The sequence below is a fragment of the Perca fluviatilis genome, chromosome 2 (assembly GCF_010015445.1).
Source record: "Perca fluviatilis chromosome 2, GENO_Pfluv_1.0, whole genome shotgun sequence".
In the NCBI taxonomy this organism is placed as follows: Eukaryota; Metazoa; Chordata; class Actinopteri; order Perciformes; family Percidae; genus Perca; species Perca fluviatilis.
Genome location: NC_053113.1, coordinates 7493714 through 7516189, shown reverse-complemented (window position 1 = coordinate 7516189; position 22476 = coordinate 7493714). Strand labels below are relative to the sequence as shown.

At 45.3% G+C, this 22476-nt stretch overlaps 1 protein-coding gene and 1 non-coding gene across 2 annotated transcripts; both read left to right on the top strand.

The window, feature by feature from the left end:
- The first annotated feature begins 6118 nt into the window (after positions 1 to 6118).
- Positions 6119 to 6190, top strand: trnag-ucc. Its single transcript has one exon. It is a non-coding gene; the product is annotated as a tRNA-Gly (tRNA).
- Positions 6191 to 7044: 854 nt separating this feature from the next.
- Positions 7045 to 21157, top strand: polr2d (RNA polymerase II subunit D). The gene is made up of 4 exons (XM_039777416.1): positions 7045 to 7321; positions 12822 to 13002; positions 16673 to 16768; positions 20854 to 21157. The coding sequence occupies exons 1-4, from the start codon at positions 7243 to 7245 to the stop codon at positions 20930 to 20932; spliced, it is 435 nt and encodes a 144-aa protein (XP_039633350.1). The 5' UTR covers positions 7045 to 7242; the 3' UTR covers positions 20933 to 21157.
- The last annotated feature ends 1319 nt before the right edge of the window (positions 21158 to 22476 follow it).

Here is a 22476-nt window from a genome sequence, read left to right as displayed (position 1 = left end):
TTACTAACTGCTAATAATTGCAGCTTGACTGCAAACCCCTTCTCAGTGAAAGCATTGTTTTGGCTTTGCCAGAACATACATCAATATGTTGATGGAGCTAATCTATCCTAATCAGACATATCTTGTCCCAGCCCGGTCTCATGGAAGTTTGTGTAAATGTGACGTTATTTGAATCTATTGATACGTGTTCACGGAGACGTTTTTGTCGGTTTTTACGTGGTGGACAACGCGAAAATGTAAAGTAATGTATTTCAATGGGAAGCATATTTTGTGGCCACAGCACGAAAATAGTAGGGAGTAATATAAAAAGCCGAAAATCCGCGTAGGGTGGTTGGTCGGGGTGGTGGATGGATCAAACAACACAGGACTTTCACCCGGGCGAGCGGGGATCGCGTCCCGCGTGCAGCGCTTTGTTTCCCAGGGATGGCGTCCCTGCGTGTGGCGTTTTGTCCCGCGTGTTACTGTGGCGCGTCTCCCGGCGTTTAAGGCTCCCTTTCCCCATCGTTTAAGGCGCCCTTTCCCCCTAAGTTTTTTCCTAAACCCAACCTCCGCCATCCCGTTATTATGGAGCGTCCTTTTTTCGGCCGTCTCATCCAGCGGGTCCCCAGCGGCCCGCCTCGCGAGAAAATAACGTTACATTTACACGTAAAAAACGTCTCCGTGAACACGTAATAATAGATTAAGAATAACGTGGACATTTACACGAACTGCCGTGAGACCGGGTTGCTTGTCCAGCTGTGTGTATTTACTGGGAACACTCTGCATTCCGAGGCACCCTGAACTACACAGTTGTGAGTGTATTTGCTGGAGAGAAATAAAACGGCTCGTGGTTTGAAAGCTGGAGGGAGTAATATGCACGGGAAGTTGGGGTGCTAGGGGTGCTGCCGCACCCCCTGTTGGTGCGGCAGCACCCCTTGTTGGAAAACTGCGATCAAGCCCGGATTACCAAATGGGCTAATCATTATGTTGATAATTATCCAATCAGAATAAAATAAAAGTTGTTTACAAAAAAATTAAGTCTCGTGATTGTCAGTATGATGACTGGACAGGTAATGATTGGGAGAAAGCCGCATGCACTGTGTAGATTGGCTAATGATAAAGGTGGGTGGGCATAGAGCAGGTTGTTTACATCGTACTGATTCAAGATCAGTTTTCTAAGAACGAGTTGAGATTGAAAGAGTGGAATTAATTTGTAACTGATCCCCTTTCAGATTGTGTTGTATCAGCGAGTGAAAGTGTGGAAAAGGGAGAGAAAGAAGCGGCTGCTATAAAAAATGTCCCACGAATAAATAGCTTTTTTAAAAGAGCTGGGAATGACGAAGAGGAGGATGTCGAGGAGCTAGCCAACAAAGAATCGCTGCCTTCTACCAGCTACACTCAGCTACACTCAGCCACAGCTAACGGTAGCTAACGGCCGGTCATCAGCATTACAGAACAAGGTATTGGCATCTCAGGTACTATCATCTCTGAAGAGCCTGCACTATGGGGACCGATTACAGAGACCGTCCAGGAAGAAATTATACCCAGAGGGATATTAGCCTTTCAGAATCGGGCGGCTAAATATCCAGTATCTCGGAGGGGGACGAGGCTGGCGGCAGAAAGACACACTGTCTCACTAACGAGGCTGACCCGACACCTTCACCACGGTGAAACTGTACCACGGGAGTGGATTCTATATTCACTGTCCACCGGAGACATTTATTGCGTTGCCTGTAAAGTGCTACCAACACACAGCAACGCATTTGTAGTAGGGTTTAGCGAGCTGCTGAGGGAGCTTGACTTTGAGGATTTGATCTGTGACTTTGCGGATTTGATCTGTGACTTTGCAAAGAAAAAGACAAGAAATTAGAACTTCTAAATGTAAGAGCTATTATGCTATCTGTAAATTGAGTAGACTAAAATAATCTGTTGTGACAGTGTGTGTGACCAGATAATGTACATATTTAGTTTAGTTTATTGAAAAGCCATGCATATCAGACGTATTGCATCATAATTTTGTGATGCTGCTATAGGCCTGTGTGAGACTTAGTGGTCAAGTGCAGTAGCCTATATGTTGGCTTTTGCAGTTTGTGAAGTTGCAGCTGACTAAGTGACTGTTATTTTGCAACCTGCACTCAGCTGTGTTGTGTGATGGCATTGTTGTATCTTCAGTCAATCACGTTTCAGAATTACTATTGTGCTTTCTGCTTGGGTGATTTTTAGTGAATACTATATCGCCATAGTCTTGAGCCATACAATGCTTTGGTATGATTTAATTCATTGTAACATTGTCTTGTGATGTGTGAGTCAGATGGCAGTACTTGGTTTATTGAACTGGAAAGGCCTACTTGATGCCTGCTCAGCTGGACTAGTCATTCATTTTTTTGATTATTTTTTATTCGATAGTGACAGTGGATAGATAGGAACGGGGGAGAGACTGAGAGGGAATGACACGCAGCAAAGTGCAGCAGGTCGGATTCAAACCCGGGCCGCTGCAAAGGACTCAGCATACATAGGGGCGCACGCTCTTACTGGGGGAATTAGAGGCGTAAAAACTGCACTAAATGAAGCAGCATTCTCAAACAAAGACAGAGTATAGCAATGTTCTGAAGATTTTTTACATCATCAGTACGCCTATTTTAACACACACACAAGTTAAAGTGATGGTTAATCTTTTTGTGTAATTATCAACATGTGGATAAGCAGTCTTAACTACCGTATTTTCCGGACTATAAGTCGCTCCGGAGTATAAGTCGCATCAGTCGCATCAGTCAAAAAATGCGTAATGAAGAGGAAAAAAACATATATAAGTCGCACCGGACTATAAGTTGCATTTATTTAGAATTTTATTTCACAAAATCCAAGACCAAAAACAGCCTTTTTCATCTGTCAACTACACAATAGCACACAGAACAACAGGCTGAATACGGTAGGTGTCCGGTATGTTAACGTAACTTTCAGCCCACGATTAGCCGATTAGCTTTCTTTGTTTTCTTCATTGCAGTAAGAGTCACCTTTTCTCCAGTCTCCCTCACAAGTTTCTCTCTCATTTCAGACTTTCTTTCTGCTGATCGATCACCGTTTTCGGCTGCATATTTTACTACCTGCAGTTTGTTATCTCTTTTCTTTCTCAGTTGTCTTTAGGAGCAGCGTATAGTTGAGCCTAGAGCGCCCTCTCGCGGCTGTAGACGGTGATGTTTTCAGTATGAATTAACATTTAAAAACATGTTAAATTATATATATTTTGATATATAAGTCGCACCTGACTATAAGTCGCAGGACCAGCCAAAGTAGGAAAAAAAGTGCGACTTATAGTCCGGAAAATATGGTAGTCATTTTGGTGTCTAAACTTAACTGTGGTTGGAGATGTTGATCAGTTGCCCGATAACGTTACATCGCAGCTTGTTTTCACCGCAGCAACAAAGTGTTTCCTGCTGAGTCCTAATCCTCGCCCGTCTGTGACCTTCCCCTACACATCTCTAAGAGTCCTGACAGACCCTAAATCACACTGAACTCATCTTTCTCATTCAAAGCAACACTTCATCTGGACTTCTCTCTGCTTGCTGCTCACACAGGTGGCTATCTCTATTCACAGCTTTAAACAGTCACACTTTCACCATCAATTCAACCGTTTCTCCAAAAACAACAATCAATGACATCATCTCAACCAATCATAGCTCCACTTACTGAACTTTCAGCCATCAGCGTGGGTCTCTTCTGTCCTCAGCAGGTCTGCGTAGAAAAGGAGCTTCAACTTCATCAGACGAAGTGAAGCGGCGCTCCTTATCCCTCAGTCAGAGTGTGTGTGTGTGTGGCCACACCACACTATGAAATGTGCAGTCTCACTGGATGGACCTTGGTCACATGATCAAATGTTACAATAAATAGAAACGTCCTCACAGCCGAAACGAAAATCTTTCAGTATTAAATCTGGGGTTGGTTTCATTGGTGTTTCAACATGGCCTCTTTAACTTCCTCTTAGCCCTTGGTATGACAAAAAAGCATACTTTGCACGGAGGCCACATGGAGAGCAGAGGGAAAGTGGGGGGCCAGGATGACTTTCATCCCAAACTATCATGGATTGACCGTTGAAGTTATAGGCTTAGCGCTATTGTGCTTCTTGTAAATAATGAGAAATACATTTAGGGCGCTTTCACACCTATAGTTCGGTGGACTCGCTGTGAGTCGAGGGTGAAGTTGCAACATTGTGGCATTTTTCATTTGGTTGGGTTTGTGTTCACACTGCACTTTGTTTTGATATAAAAAAAGCATGTCAAAATTTATTTTAATAGCTTAGTATTCTATGAATAAAGGCTTTAGGTCACCCATACACTGTTGTAGACATCTGTGTCCCAACAGGTAACTGTACGGAAAACATCTGTGTCCCAACAGTTAACTGTACGGAAAACATCTGTGTCCCAACAGGTAACTGTACGGAAAACATCTGTGTCCCAACAGTTAACTGTACGGAAAACATCTGTGTCCCAACAGGTAACTGTACGGAAAACATCTGTGTCCCGACAGTTAACTGTACGGAAAACATCTGTGTCCCGACAGGTAACTGTACGGAAAACATCTGTGTCCCGACAGGTAACTGTACGGAAAACATCTGTGTCCCAACAGGTAACTGTACGGAAAACATCTGTGTCCCGACAGGTAACTGTACGGAAAACATCTGTGTCCCGACAGGTAACTGTACGGAAAACATGTGTCCCGACAGGTACTTGTCGTGAGTTGTTACCGTGTGGTGACAGCAGCACACAGGACGTCACTTTGACATTTTTTATTTCTAAAGAAACACGACAATGTATAAAAGGCTCCATTACCTTGTAGCTCACGTTATGGCTCCGTAGCAGACGCTTTTATAACAATAGGCTAACGATTGGGTCATAACCACGAGACTTACTGTCACACAGTAGAGGAATTACCGTATAGTACAGGAGAAGCTCACAGGCAGTTTGGACTTCCATTATCTGTTTAGGTTTAATGACTAATGTTAACTAGCATGTTAGTGATCAGTAATTAGCCTGTGCCTATGTTATCTCCTTACATATACCTACGCTCTCCGTCTCTGTAAGATTGGGAATGATTGAGATTTCTCTCGGCACAGCTACCAGAAGACTTCACACTTTCAGACAGGTTGCTCACGTCACATCTACGTCTTCAAGCTCAGTTGGAGGCTGCTCAGTAACGCTCAGCCAGCACCGGGAAAGAGACTTCTGATATCCTTCACTGGTCTCCGAGGAAAACAATGGCGTCACTCTGTCCATTTCTTTAACTGTCTATGGTTTGTTCTTGAGACAGAAACTCGTAAATGAAGTTAATTTTCTCCTGATGTGTCCGTCTGAAAAATAACATTATAGTGTCAGAATGCGGCTTGTGAAAAAAAATGGCTCCATTATTTATTTATATCGACTTTTTTGCCGTTTGTCATTTTTTTTTCGACTTAAAAAGAAAAAAGATAACACATTTTTCCACTTTTTTGCGACGTTTTAGTTGCTGTTTTATACTTTTTGTTTTGTGAAACATGGCTCCAATATGTACTTTGGTGATTATATATATATATATATATATATATAGGCCTATACAAACACACACACACACACACACACACACACACACTCATAGAGCACCTACCATGCAGACTGAATCACAGGGTCAGTCCCTGCCCTGTCACTGCAGGCCTCTCATGCTTATAACCTACATCCCTTACTACATTCATTTGGTATCTTTTCTTTTATTGTCCATATTATTCATCTGGATTTCTTATTGTATCATCCTGTTTATGATGTATATGTATGTTGTGTGTGATGTCTTTGAGCTACTGGGACCTTGAATTTCTCATTGGGGATCAATAAAGTATCTCTCTATCTATCTATCCATCCATCTATATATCTTCATTGCAGTTTTTTGCGACATTTTTATTGCTTTTTTTGAAGGCTTAATCGCCTTTTCCGACGTTTTTGTCATTTTTATGAAGTCTTTTTGATAAATGTCTTGTTACAAAATGACTACGGGGCGAAAGAATCGCTTTAAATGTCTGTTAACTTTAATTTCTCATATTAAAAAACATCGATACAATCAGGAACTGCCCCAAAACTCAGTTGAGATTGACACCGAGACCCATAGCTTACCGTAAGCGTTGGTGGTATAGTGGTTAGCATAGCTGCCTTCCAAGCAGTTGACCCGGGTTCGATTCCCGGCCAACGCATAACTTTTTTTTTGTGTGTGTGCCTTAAAATGAGTTCCACTTTTACTAACAACAACTTAAATAAGTGATGCATCAAAAATTAAATTACAATAATATAATATGTATTCTACAGAATGAGTGTTTTTACTGTTGCTACTTTTTTAGTTCATTTTTATGCGAATACTTTTGAATGCAAACGATTGAATGCAGGACTTTTACTCGTAACAGAGTACCTGTACACTGTGGTATTTTACTGAAGTCAGAGGTGTTAGTACTTCCTCCTCACCACCGTTTTTTTCTGCCGGTAACCGGTTAGTTTATGTACAGTCTGTCCCGCGAGGTGTTGTGGCCTTCAATGTCCACCGGAGGGCGGTGCTTTTATTTTGAAGGAGAGTAACCACAGGCAAGATATTTCTCTAGGATACTATTACCTATAACTTTGAACTTTCACTGGAAAATGTAATATTTGTTTTGGTCAGATACGATATTATGTATAAGAAAGAATATTTTCTTTTCAATCTCATAATTTTCTTTGCAAAGCTTTTGTAAATTTGCCAAAGTAAAACCTCATTTTAATGTGTACAAAAAAATAAATTGTGCTACATATATATTTAGACAATTATTTCATCAAAAAAGCTATTAAAACTGTAAGATTGTGCTTCCATCTGGCATGTTTTATATTCATTTATTTAATTTATCTTGCTTTTCTACTCGTTTATTTTTGCTGGATATTTTTATAATGATTTATAATAAACTGTGATCGGTTGTATGTAATGCTTTTCTTTCTTGTTTTGTAACTTGCTTTGTGTGAATTAAAACGTAAAATAATAATAATAATACAAATACGCCCGGAAGTGATAGCTTTAAGACCCGGATGTGACTGTATGTGTTATTGTGACTGGAAGGCGCCGAGCTCGAGCTGCAACGTGTGTCCGTGTTTTAGAGTCTTTGAAGCCGCACAGATTCACCGTCTCTCCGCCGGGACTCTGCGCTCGGTCCCCGGTAACGGCTGCTGCTGTTTGACGGTAACCGTTAACCGTTAGCTGTTAGTCGTTAGCTGTTAGCTAGGTGTCATGGCGACTGGAAGCGGCGCGGCTACGGCTAATGTCGGAGATGTTGAAGAAGATGCTTCACAGCTGCTGTTTCCTAAAGGTCTGTTAACTCAGTGTTTCTCAGTGATTCATGTAAATAATCAGGACTTTTAGTGTGTATAGAGCAGCATATCTCCACCAGACTCCATGTAAATAATCAGGACTTTTAGTGTGTATAGAGCCAGCATATTTCCACCAGACTCCATGTAAATAATCAGGACTTTTAGCGTGTATAGAGCCAGCATATTTCCACCAGACTCCATGTAAATAATCAGGACTTTTAGCGTGTATAGAGCCAGCATATTTCCACCAGACTCCATGTAAATAATCTGGATTTTTAGCGTGTATAGAGCCAGCATATCTCCACCAGACTCCATGTAAATAATCAGGACTTTTAGCGTGTATAGAGCCAGCATATCTCCACCAGACTCCATGTAAATAATCAGGACTTTTAGCGTGTATAGAGCCAGCATATTTCCACCAGACTCCATGTAAATAATCTGGATTTTTAGCGTGTATAGAGCCAGCATATCTCCACCAGACTCCATGTAAATAATCAGGACTTTTAGCGTGTATAGAGCAGCATATCTCCACCAGACTCCATGTAAATAATCAGGACTTTTAGCGTGTATAGAGCGCATATATACTCCACCAGACTCCATGTAAATAATCAGGACTTTTAGCGTGTATAGAGCCAGCATATCTCCACCAGACTCCATGTAAATAATCAGGACTTTTAGCGTGTATAGAGCCAGCATATCTCCACCAGACTCCATGTAAATAATCAGGACTTTTAGCGTGTATAGAGCCAGCATATTTCTACCAGACTCCATGTAAATAATCAGGACTTTTAGCCTGTATAGAGCCAGCATATAAAAAAAAAAATTCACACCAGACTCCATGTAAATAATCAAGAAAACCTAACTCTAACATACTAAAAATAAATTTTTTTTTTTTTTTTTTTCTTTTTGTTTATTTTTGTTATTAATTTTAAAATATAAAATTTTAATTATAAAAAAAAAAAAATAAAAAAAAAAAACTTATTAGAAAAAAGATTTTGGTTTATTATTAATATAATATATATATAATAATAAATATAAGGAATATTTAACTCTTTTTCCATCTTAACAAACAAAAAAAAAAAAAAAAAAAAAATAAACACACACACACACACACACACCAGTGATTCTCAGTGTAGGGACCAGGGTCCCAAAGTTAAATTAACATTGGTCTACCAAAGGGATCTACTAGGACCACTGACATTTTACAGAATGAGAACCACTGATTTACATCAATTCTAATCCTTTAAAACTAAATAAATAGAAATAACCATTTTTGGACACCAGGGGGACTGGTGGCCAAAGACCAAACCTCATTAGATTAGGCAGTGAGGGAAATTAATTCTCCAATCAAGGCCTTTCCCCACCACAAGGTCCAGCAGAAAATAGACTGAAAAATACCAACAGCAAGACCAAAGACACAGCATGGCTCATTTTGTGCATGTGTTACATCGCAGCCTTTCTCAAACTTTTTTGTGCCAAGGCCCAGTCATGATTGGCCCTCATCCTCTGTGCCCCACTTACTGGATGTCATTTTTTAGGGAAAAGAAATACTATGTGTTCATTTTATGAAACATTTAAGATATTATTTACAGTTACATTTAGAGATGCACAGAGTTTTTCCTTTGGGCACATCATTTGAAATTGTGAAAAATTTGAAGTTGGAAAAAAGGTAATAAATTGCAATATATCGCAGAATATTGCAATATGTTTAAAATCACAATAATATCGTATCGTGAGGCCTCTGGTGATTCCCACCCCTAATTTCTACCCTTTTCTACATCAAGTTGTGCTGTAAACAATTGAAAATATAGAACAATAAGGCCCTCAGGCATTCTGTATTACTTCCAACTATTCTCTTGGAGATCAACTTTTTCTAATGTAACGTTATCTCTGCTGAGTCAACACACATGTAGGCCTAATTTACTCCTCCCTCCTCTTTTGCGTCTTTTGTTGGGGAAGTAAATCTCTTTAAATGTGCATGTGGAACTTATTCATGTGAATCATACATTTTAATTAATTTATAAACCCCAGGACTTCAATAGCTCAGATGTGTTACATCAGATTTCTGCTCATGTTTACAACTTTGTGCACATTTAAAATATAACTCCTCCCGTCAGGGCTGGACTGGGACAAAAAATTGGCCCTGGCACTTTTGGGCCAGTCGGCCCACACCCACCGTGATTGGTCAGACACATTCCCTGCAGACAGTCCTCTTAAAATATGCGTGCGTTCCATTAAATGAGTTGCCTAGTGTTCAGCGTTCATTTTGGATCCTTCAAGAGGGGACTCAAGACTTATCTGTTGATCTTACACTTAAATAATTCATTCATTCTTAGAGTTATGATTTGTATATTTATGGTATTTTTAAAAATTTTATTTTTGATATTGTATTGTCATTATTTTTATTATTACTATTTTGCTTAATATTGGCTTAGCAACTTTAAAAACAGTTTACTGTTAATTTTAACTATTGTAAGATTCATATTTTGTCGCTTTGGACACAAGTGTCTGCTAAATACAATAACCATAACTATAACCCTTCCTAAAAGCTACAATAAAGCTGAGAGTAGTATATGCCCTGGAAAAGAGCACCGATACAAGAGAAGCTAATTAAGCCATTCAAGGAACACTGATGCTTATATCATCACTGATTTTATAGATCCACAGACTTTTCAGCTAGCCAACAGGCTAACCGCTAGCATTTTCAATGTAAGCTTAAGCTGTTACCTGACAGCCACTAACTTTAATGTTACAGCCAAACTGCTTGTTGTCGTTACGGTGACACTTTCACGTAGCCAGTCGCGAACGCACACACACACACACACACACACACACACACACACACACACACACACACACACACACACACACACACACACACACACACACACAGACACACACACACACACACACACACACAGCCTCCCTCCCTCTCTGAGAGTCTGTGTTAATTTGCCTACTCCTTACCACATCGTCATCTATCACTCTTCCATCTTTTCCTCACTCGCCTCCCCTCGATCTTCCCCTGACATCGTTGTTTCTGCTTCTCTAGCCAGCCACCTCTCCTCCTCTACTTCAGGTAAAGCTGATGTTGAAGCAGCTACTACAGACCCAAACATGTCCGAAAGTTTTGAGGAATCCGCCTGTAGATTCTTAATCTTTTTCTCCTCTAATTTCTCTGCACCTCCCTTGCGCTTTGGTGGTCGTTTGTCCATTATAACCTGAATGCTAAACTTCCAGCATAACTATTACAGCTCCTGTCTCAGGGCCGGGAGGCGTGGCCATAGTGGGATTCGTAAATTTGCGGCCCGGAGTAGGGAAGGGGGTTCCTGGATTTCATTGGGTCAGGCCAGTGCCAATAAAGAAAATTAACCAATGGGCCGCTGTGAGTTCTTTATGGGCCCGCCCGGCCAAAAAAATAAAAAAGGCCTGTTTATATCGGCGATTCGGCCCAAAAGTCCGTCGGCCCACCGGGAAAATGCCCGGTATGCCAGATGGCCAGTCCAGCCCTGTCTCCCGTCTGTGTTCTCAGAAGTTGGTAGAGTTGTAATATAGTCTGCTGCTGATGTGGTAGTATCTCATTCAGGCCGTCTGATAGACGCCCATTTGGGTCTCTGACAAAGTTTAGAGCTGGCTGTACGCTGCTCTTCCTCGGAGGTAGAGCACGGATGCAACGTATCGCTGCCCGCCAGGGTTGGGCGGTATCCAAATGTTGATACCGTCAAACCCTATTTTACCGCGATATACGGTATTACCGCGACTAATTAGAAATGATGACGTAAGGCTCAGATGGCGTCACCAAACTGTTGGCTTGTGCACTGTTCAGAAACTGAATACCAAACACGACATCATGACTTTGTGTAAACATACACGCTCCTTTCCTAAAGCCAAGTGGCGTGTTATCTGGATGCATGTTCAGCCATCAGCGTGTACGTCTACGCTGCATACAGCAGATGTAAACATACACACCACGTGGCCTCGCCACAGAAAAAGGTTGGGTTTAGGAAGAGAACACAGGGAAAGGCTTTAGTAACACAAAAAAGCGACAAAAACATGGAAAATAACGACAAAAAACACGCTTAGGACAAGAATAAACGGTTGGGTTTAGGAAAGAAACATCGGGGGAAGGCTTAAAAACAAATTAACAAAAAACTCCTTTTGGATTGGACTCTTTTATTTTAAAGGCTTTTTAGAAATCGGGGGTCTGAGCGTGTGAAACCAACCAAATGCGTGTGTCTCACGGCCAATGCGTTTAGATGCAGCCCTGTTAATGTGCATAAAGTTGATGTAAACGGGCTCCTCTCCGCTGTAACAGCAGAATAAACAGCCTAGTAAGAAGTTTTTCTCCACTTTCATACAACAAAACAACTACTAGGGTAAATACCAGTGTCTGTAGTATCTGTAGTAGTATCAGGCAGTGGTAGAATATAAGCTAAAAGTAGTACATTTCCTTAAGTACCGCTCTTCAGTACAAAATATTTATTTACATTTAATTTTTTGACTTGTAATCCTTCATCCTGGACTATGTACCTACCTATATATCCTCTAGACCACTGGTTTTCAAGCTGTTTTCAGTAGTGTTCCTCCTTTTGAACAGTGTTTTAAGCCATGTACCCCCTAAAAGTCTCATTAAAGAGGAAGAATACAGCGCTGTCAGCGATAGATTTACTCAACTACAGCCTTGGACCTGGAAAATATTAAAATTATGATGGAAAAAGGAGACAAAAACATGGAAAAAGATGCTGGAAGGAAGGAAGGAAGGAAGGCAAGAATAGGTCGAAAATAGTCATAAAAACTTACACAGTAGAAAGTAGGAAGGCAACACTAGGGCGACTACAGGGACAGAGGGGTACAAGGCTTAAAAACAGTTTGAAAGGGGTAACATTATTGGAAAAAAAAAACTTGAGAACTAGTGGTCTATGTATCTCTCTACATGTTTGCCCATCCTGCAATAATCCATACAGCCTGTTTAGGAAACAGTTATATAGATGTATTATTAATAATTAATAGGCCTATCTTTTATGATGCATCAACAAGGTAAAATACTCCTAAGTTCTACTTATTTGGCAATAAATCGTTGAATCTCTTTTATTCATATTTTTTTAAATATTCTTTTATGTTCATAGTTAAATTATTTATTTTTATAGTATTTTTTTAAATATTTTTATTATGTTAATTTATATTTATTAACCTAATTATTGAAAGAAAAAATTTTATTTTAAATTTTTTTAAATTCATTACATATGAAGATATTTTAATATTTAGTCTATTTTTAATAATTTAAATTTATTTTCAATGCTAATAATTTACATTCATTTTTAAGAATTTTAATTTATTTGTAATTTTTATATTTTAAAATATGATTTATTTTATTCATACTATTACTGCAGTAGCGACGTTTGAATCCAGTATTTTCCATAAACTGTGCCGTCCTTGTCAGAAGCAGAACTCCAAACTGCTGTTCTCTGATTGGCCCGTGTGTTGTTGTCGTGGTTACAGAGTTTGAGAACGCGGAGACCCTGCTGAACTCGGAGGTGCACATGCTGCTGGAGCACCGCAAGCAGCAGAACGAGAGCGCCGAGGACGAGCAGGAGCTGTCTGAAGTCTTCATGAAGACGCTCAACTACACGGCTCGGTTCAGTCGCTTCAAGAACCGCGAGACCATCACCGCCGTACGCAGGTACCCCCCTAACATCCCCCCATCACCTCAGTACGCAGGTACCCCCCTAACACCCCCCATCACCTCAGTACGCAGGTACCCCCCTAACATCCCCCATCACCTCAGTACGCAGGTGCCCCCTAACACCCCCATCACCCCAGTACGCGGTACCCTAACACCCCCATCACCTCCCTACATAAGGTACCCCCTAACACCCCCATCCCCTCCATCACAGGGTACCACCCTAACACCCCATCCCCTCCATTACTACACAGGTACCACCTAACTCCCATCCACCCCATTCCATTCCATTCCCCTCCATCCACCCTCCATACCATCCCTAACCATTCCATCCATCCACCTCCATTTACCACCCCATCACCTCCTACACATTCCCACCCACCCCCACTACCACTAACCATCCCTCCGTACAGGTACCACCTAACCCCCATCCCTCCGTTCACAGTACCACCCTAACCCCCATCCCTTCAACCGCCACCCTAACCCCCATCACTTCCATCACCTCCATTCCATACCACCCCACCCCATCACCTCCATTCATCCACAGTGCTCCACCCTACCCCATCACCTCCGTTCACTCCACCCACCCCATCACCTCCGTTACATGGTACCACCTAAACACCCCCATCACCTCCGTTGTACCACCCTAACCCCCCATCACCTCCGCCAGGTACCACTAACACCCCCATCACCTCCGTTGCTGGTACCACCCACCATCCCCCCCATTCCTAATTCACCTCACTCTCCTACCCTTAACCCCCATCCACCTCCATAACATCCCCCATCCACCTCCTCCATTCCATCCACCCTCCAACCCCACCTCCACCCCCATCACCCTCGTACAGGTGCCACCCTTCCCCATCACCCCCGTACATACCACCTAACACCCCCATCACCTCCCACACAGGTACCACCCTAACACTCCCCATCACCCTCCCACACGGTACCACCCTAACACCCCCCATCACCCACACACCAGGTACCACCCAACACCCCCCATCACCTCCGCAACAGGTAACCTCCCAACCCCTCTATCACCTCCTAGCACAGGTACACCCTAACACTCCATCACTTCCCCACCAGGTACCAATTCTAATACCCCTATCACCCTCCCATAATACCATACCCTAACACCCCTATCACCCCCCCCCCCACACAGTACCCCAACACTCCTCCTATCACCTCTCCCCACACACAGGTACCACCCTAACACCCCCCCCCAACACCTCCTACACAGTCACCCACTAACACCCCCCACCTCCCACACATGTACCACCCTAACACCCCCATCACCTTCCTCAGACACAGGTACCAACCCTAACACTCTCTATCACCCTCCCACAGTACCCATCTACCCCACTACCCCTATCACCCCCTGCACACAGGTACCACCCCTAATACCCCCATCACCCCTCCACACGTACCACAATTCTAACACCTCTATCACCTCCTGACACAGGTACCACCCCACACCCCCCATCACTCCTCCTGAACACAGGTACCACCCTAACACCCCCCATATCACCTCCTGCACAGTCAATCTAACACCCCCATCCCCTCCGTCACACAGGTACCAATCCTAACACTTCCCCATCACCTCCTCCCCCCTAACACCCCCCATCACCTCCGTACACAGGTACCACCCTAACACCCCCTCCACCTCCCCCCACAGTACCAACCCTAACACTCCCTATCACCTCCTCCACAGGTACCACTCAACACTCCCATACTCACGTCCTGTACAGGTACCACCCTAACACCCCCCCTATCACCGCCCCTCACACCCACACAGTACCACCCTAACACCCCCATCACCCTGCATACAGGTACACCAAACACCCCCATCACCTCCACAGAAGGACTACACCCCACACTCCTCTCATCACCTCCCCTCCTCACAGACACAGGTTACCACCCCTAACCCCATCTACCTCCGTACACAGGTAAATACCCTAACACCCCCCCCTATCACCCTCCTCCTCCAACACAGACACAACCTAACACTTCTATCACCTCCCCTCACACACAGGTACCACCCTAACACCCCCAATCACTCCTCCCACACAGGTACCACCCTAACACCCCCTCACGACACAGGTACCACCTAACACACCCCTATCACCTCCGTACACAGGTACCACCCTAACACCCCTATCACCCTCGTACACAGGTACCACCCTAACACTCCCCATCACCGCACACAGGTACCACCCTAACACCCCCCCATCACCTCCTAGACACAGGTACCACCTAACACCCCTATCACCTCCTCAGCACACAGGTACCACCTCACACCTCTACACTCCCCTCCCGCACAGTACCCCCTAACACCCCATCACCTTGCACACAAGTACCAACCTAACACCCCATCCCCCATACCACTAACACCCCTATCACCTCTCACCAACAAAAATCACTCCTCCAACACGTACACCCAACCTTCTATCACCCGACACAGGTACCTAACACCCCCCATCACCCCCCCGACACAGGTACCAACCACACCCCCCCATATCACCCCCCCCCCCCCTGCACACAAGTACCACCTAACACCCCTATCACCTCCGTACAGGGACCCCCAACACCCCCATCACCTCCGCACACCCTAATACCCCCCTATCACCCCTGCACACAGGTACCAACCCCACCCCATCACCAAACCCTAACACTCTCATCACCTCCCACAGGTACCCAACCCCAACACCCCCCTATCACCTCCTACGACACAGTACCACCCCCCTAACACCCCATCACCCCCGACACAGGTACCACCACTTATCACCTCCTCACACACAGGTACCACCCAACACCCCCTATCACCTCCCGCATACCGTACCACTCACACCACCCATCACCTCCCACACAGGTACCCCACCCACCCCCCATCACCTCCTGCACACAGGTAAATTCACCTTTCTAACACTCCCCATCACCCTCCCACCACACCCTAACACTCCCCCACACACTACCACCACACCTACACCCCCATCACCTCCAGCACAGGTACCCCTAACACTCCCCCATCACCTCCTCAACACAGGTACCCTAACACCCCCATCACCTCCCATCCACCATACACCCCCTATCACCCCCTAACACAACCACCAAACATCACCCCCACCCAGCCAACACCCCCATCACCCATCCCCCACCCCCCCCACACCCATCACCCTCCACCCTAACCCCCTATCCCCATAAGTCCACCCTAACCTCCCCCCATCACCTCCCCACACACAGTACTACTAACCCCCTATCACCTTCGCCAGGTACCACCCTAACACCCCATCACCTCCTCACACAGGTATAACCCCCCATCACCCAACAATACCACCCTAACACCCCTATCACCTCTCACACGTACCCCCTATCACCCCTATCACCTGTACAGGCTCACCCTAACACCCCCATCACCTCCGCAGCACAGGTACCACCCTTAACACCCCCATCACCTCCTCAGCACACCCCTAACACCCCCCCATCACCTCCGTACACAGGTACCACCCTAACACCCCCATCACCTCCGTACACAGGTACCACCCTAACACCCCCCCATCACCTCCGTACACAGGTACCACCCTATCTATCTATTCTATCTAAACAACCAGTAGTGAATACTTCTGATATGATGATAATAATAATAATAATAATAATAATAATATCTCTGTCTCAGTCTCCTCCTGCAGAAGAAGCTCCATAAGTTTGAGTTGGCCAGTTTAGCAAATCTGTGTCCTGAAGCTGCAGAAGAGGCCAAAGCCCTGATCCCCAGGTCAGTCTGGTCCACTTCATATCAGAACCAGAACCACATCACACCACATCACACAACCAGAACCTGATCCCCAGGTCAGTCTGGTCCACTTCATATCAGAACCACATGACACCACATCACACCACATCACACAACCAGAACCTGATCCCCAGGTCAGTCTGGTCCACTTCATATCAGAACCACATGACACCACATCACACCACATCACACAACCAGAACCTGATCCCCAGGTCAGTCTGGTCCACTTCATATCAGAACCACATGACACCACATCACACCACATCACACAACCAGAACCTGATCCCCAGGTCAGTCTGGTCCACTTCATATCAGAACCACATGACACCACATCACACAACCAGAACCTGATCCCCAGGTCAGTCTGGTCCACTTCATACCAGAACCAGAACCTGATCCCCAGGTCAGTCTGGTCCACTTCACACCAGAACCAGAACCTGATCCCCAGGTCAGTCTGGTCCCCTTCATATCAGAACCACATCACACCACACCACACACAACCAGAACCTGATCCCCGGGTACAGTTTGGTTCCACTTCACACCAGAACCAGAACCTAATCCCCAACGGCCCGGTCGGTCCCCTTCATATCAGAACCACATCACACCACATCACACAACCAGAACCTGATCCCCAGGTCAGTCTGGTCCACTTCACACCAGAACCAGAACCTGATCCCCAGGTCAGTCTGGTCCCCTTCATATCAGAACCACATCACACCACATCACACAACCAGAACCTGATCCCCAGGTCAGTCTGGTCCACTTCACACCAGAACCAGAACCTGATCCCCAGGTCAGTCTGGTCCCCTTCATATCAGAACCACATCACACCACATCACACAACCAGAACCTGATCCCCAGGTCAGTCTGGTCCACTTCACACCAGAACCAGAACCTGATCCCCAGGTCAGTCTGGTCCACTTCATATCAGAACCACATCACACCACATCACACAACCAGAACCTGATCCCCAGGTCAGTCTGGTCCACTTCACACCAGAACCAGAACCTAATCCCCAAGGCCCGTCTGGTCCCCTTCATATCAGAACCACATCACACAACCAGAACCTGATCCCCAGGTCAGTCTGGTCCACTTCACACCAGAACCAGAACCTAATCCCCAAGGCCCGTCTGGTCCCCTTCATATCAGAACCACATCACACCACATCACACAACCAGAACCTGATCCCCAGGTCAGTCTGGTCCCCTTCATATCAGAACCAGAACCTGATCCCCAGGTCAGTCTGGTCCACTTCATAACCACATCACACCACAACTAGAGATGCACCGATTACAGCTTTCTAGGCTGATTCAGATTCTCATTGAGTTAGGCCAGCCGATACCGATTTCATTTTTTTCCAACCACTTTCCAACACACACACACACACACGCACGCACGTACGTACGTATATATATCTATATATATATATAGATGGTCTCATCTGGGGTCTGATAGTAACAGTATATTCATCAGAGTCAGGGTGACCAACGCTATTTTCTGATAAACTGTAGCTGTCATATTTAACGGGACCCACGGGAGGGAGGGAGGGACGGACGGAGGGACGGAGGGAGGGACGGAGGGACGGAGGGACGGAGGGAGGGAGGGACGGACGGACGGACGGACGGACGGACGGACGGACGGACATATGGCGCTTTTCCATTACATGGTCTCTACTCGCCTTTTTTGGTTTTCCATTACAAAAAACAGTCCCTGGTACCTGCTAACAGGTACTTTTTTTAGTACCACCTCAGTCGAGGTTCCAAGCGAGCTGAGACGAGCCGAGAAGGTGACGTGAAACCCTGCAGGCTGCTGATTGGTCGGAAAGAATCGTCACTGATCACTGCGTTGCTAGCGAGAGACGGCATTTTTAAATAGTTTAGCCAGCAGTGTGTTTTTGCTGCCGGAGGCTCCACGCAGAGCTTTCTCCGTAGCATACAAGTGGCCTGATGGTTATACTGGTGTGTGTGTGTGTGTGTAGCTGGTGAGCGAGGGAGAAGTGAGAGAGTGACGGCGATTAGCTCCGCAGTGAGTAGTGACTCTAGAGTCATATAGTGTGTGTGTGTGTGGTAAAGTGAGTGAGAGAGTGATTGCGAGTAGTGACTCTAGAGTCATATATATGTGAGAGAAACTAAGTGTCTCCCCTGTTCTTTCTGACCACGGTAGATCTGGAGCAGTAAACGTTAACTATCTCTTTGATATCATGTTGTTTACGTGAGACGGGAGAACCAGGAAATGAGTCGGGAGGGGAGCGCCACTAAGCCACGCCCACCGCAGCGCTATAACGACCCAGCCACGCTGAGGCGGTACTAAACTCTGCAATGGTAAAGGGAGCTGAAATGGTTCGAAAGTAGAGTCGAGTAGAGAGTCGAAGTGAGTCGAGTAGAGTCGGTAATAGGAGGAGTGAGAGGTGTCGAAAGAGTAGAGTAGAGTCGATAGAGTCGAGTAGAGTCGGAGGCGAATGAGTAGAGTAGAGGAGTAGAGTAGAGTCGAAGGAGTCGAGGCGAACAGACGAGTAGAGTCGATAGAGTCGAAGTAGAGTCGAGTAGACGTAGAGTCGAAGTAGAGTCGAGTGAGGCGAGTCGAGGCGAAGTCGAGAAGAGCTTTAGAGCCGAGGCGGAAGTCGAAAAGAGGCGAGGAATCGAGCAGTAGAGCGAAAGAGCGAGTAGAGCCGAGCGAAGCCGAAAGTAGAGGGAGTAGAGGCGAAGAAGAGCGAGCGAGCGAGTGAACAGAGTAGAGCCGAAAGAGTCGGGTGAGGCTGGTGGGCGAGGCGAGTAGAGAGAGGCGGTAGAGTAGGAGGCGAGTAGAGGCGAACGGAAAGCAGCAGAGCAGAGTGGAGCAGAAGTCAGGGCGCAGCAGAGGTAGCAGCAGAGTCGAGAGTGAACAGGGCGAGCAGGGCGAAGAGCAGTCGCAGGCGCAGGAGAGTCGAGGAGGGCGCAGGGCGAAAATGAAGAGCAGAGTGGGGAGTAGAGGCGAATGAAAGAGTCGAAAGCAGAGTCGAGCAGAGTCGGGCGCAGTAGAGCAGCTAGTAGAGTCGGTCAGTCGAGCAGAAAAGCAGTGGTGAGTCAGGCGAAGCGTAGGAGAGTGAGGGCGCAGGCGAGAGTCGGCGAATGGTACAGCAGAGTCGAGGCGTAGTAGAGTCGAAAGCAGAAGCAGTCGGAGAAGCCCGGGCAGACGGGAAAGTAGAGGCGAGGGCGAGTAGAGTCGAAGCGGAGTCATGCAGCCAGCAGAGCCGAGGCAGAGAGTCGGGCGGACAGGGCGGTGCAGAGTCGAAGCCGGGCAGAGGCGAAGCAGGAGTCGAAAGCAGAGGCGGAGCAGAGTCGGGGAGTAGACGGCGGTGAGTGCAGCAGAGGAAGCAGCAGAGTCGGAGGGGAGAGTCCGAGCAGAGTCGAGCAGAGTCGGGCAGAGTCGGGCGAGTAGAGGCGGTGGGAATCGGTTGAGTCGAAAGCAGAGGCGAGCAGAGTCGAGCAGAGTCGAGCAGGTACCATGTAGACTGACTGACTGCTGGCCTGAGATCGGTAGAGCAGACGACTGCAGAGCCGTGTATAGTTACGACTTTATAACATTTCATGAACAGCTGATGCTGCGTGATGTTAATCATGTGGCGCTCGAGTGCATTTGACCGGTAAAAAATCACCATAATGTCAGACTGACCTGCAGGTCGCCGGTCATGGCCGAGCACGGGAAAATCGGCCAATTCTGGTCACCGGCCGGTCTATCGGTGCATCTCCAACCACAACACAATCAGAACCACATCACACCAGAACCTGAACCTGATCCCCAGGTCAGTCTGGTCCACTTCACACCAGAACCTGAACCTGATCCCCAGGTCAGTCTGGTCCACTTCACACCAGAACCTGAACCACACCACAACCATAGGGCGCTTTCCTGTCGTTTTTCTGTCTTTTGTTGACGTTTTTGTTTCTTTTTTCACGTTTTTGTCCCTTTTTATAAAGGGGGGGGGGGCTGTATGATGATGTAACATGTTGTTGACATGTTGTTGACATGTTGTTGACATGTTGTTGACATGTTGTTGTCTGTTGTTGTCTGTTGTCCCGTCTGTCCTCTAGTCTGGAGGGGAGGTTTGAAGACGAGGAGCTTCAGCAGATCCTGGACGACATCCAGACCAAGAGAAGTTTCCAGTACTGAGACCAGATACCTGTCTGTCTGTCTGTCTGTCTGTCTGTCTGTCTGTCTGTCTGTCTGTCTGTCTGTCTGTCTCTCTCTGTCTGTCTCTCTCTGTCTGTCTGCCTGTCTGTGTGTCTGTGTGTCTGCCTGTCTGTCTGTCTGTCTCTCTGTCTGTCTGTCTGTCTGTGATGATGTCACTCAGGTGGTTAAAAAGTCACAATAAACTTTAATTTGTCTTTTTTTTAACTCGACTGTTGATTGATCATCTCTAATGCTCTTGTTATGGTTTTATTCTGTGTAGTTCTCTGTAGTCCAAATACTACAGCTGTGTCCACAATAACAGCAGTGTGTTTAAAACAAAACAAAAAGTGAATAATCCTTTTTGAAGAGCTTTTAATTCCATAATACCAACGCATTGGGAACACTGCACATTCAACTCCAAATCAAAACATGACCAAAATTGATCAAATGTGTTCTACCTTTTACAGAAAGTGGAGAAAAACGAATATTAGGCTGTTCAAAAAAATCGCAGTATTTGCATTTTTCTTTAGAAACTGAAACATTTTACTGTATGAACTGAAACATGTCAATGGTTTTGCTTTACTTTGAATCACTGCACTAATATTTAGTTGCATAACTATTATTTCTGAAAACGGCTTCACATCTGTGTTGCATGGAGTCGACCAACTTGTGGCCCCTGTTGACAGGTACTCCAGCCCAGGACCTTTGACCTACAGTCCACAGTTCCTCTGCATCACTGGGTCTGGCCTCAGAAACAGCATGTGTGATGTCACCTATGGCAGTGTTTCTCAAACGGGGGTACGAGTACCCCTAGGGGTACTCTGGAGGACTGCAGGGGGTACTTGACATTTTTTTACAAGGCTGTAGTTACTTCTACTGTCATTTCTTTGCTTTTTTTCAAAGTTTTGGTCCCTGCTTTTGAAGGTTTTGTGTCGCTTGTTTGTCACTTATTTGTGACAAACAATTATTTGTGTTGCCTTTCTTCATACTTTTTTTTATTTTTTTTTTCATCAAAGTTTGTATTACTATTTACTATTACTGTTTAGTAAATCTATCGCTGACATCGCTGCATTGTTACTCTTTATATATAGACTTTTTTTTTTTTTTCTACCAAAAACTATTCGCGTTGGTTAGGGGGCACATGGCTTTAAAAAACTGTTCAAAGGGGGAACATTACTGAAATAAGCTTGAGAACCTCTGACCTATGGGATGGAGGTCTGAGGACTGGGCTGGCCACTCCATAACATCAATCTGGTTCATCTGGAACCAAGACTTTGCTCACTTACAGGTGTGTTTTGGGTCATTGTCTTGTTGAAAGACCCATTTCAAATAAAAGGTATTTCCTCTTCAGCATTAGGCCGCATACACACTGGCAGCGTGGTGTTTTCTATGTCTTTCCCCACCAGAAAGGTGTCTGCTGCTGCTGCTGCTAGCCTCGTCTGGACACATGGATGTTTCCCATAAACATAAATAATATTCTGATCTGATTACAGCAAAGACAACGTTGGCAGAATAGGCTCCAGAATATTTCCTTCTGTATTGAC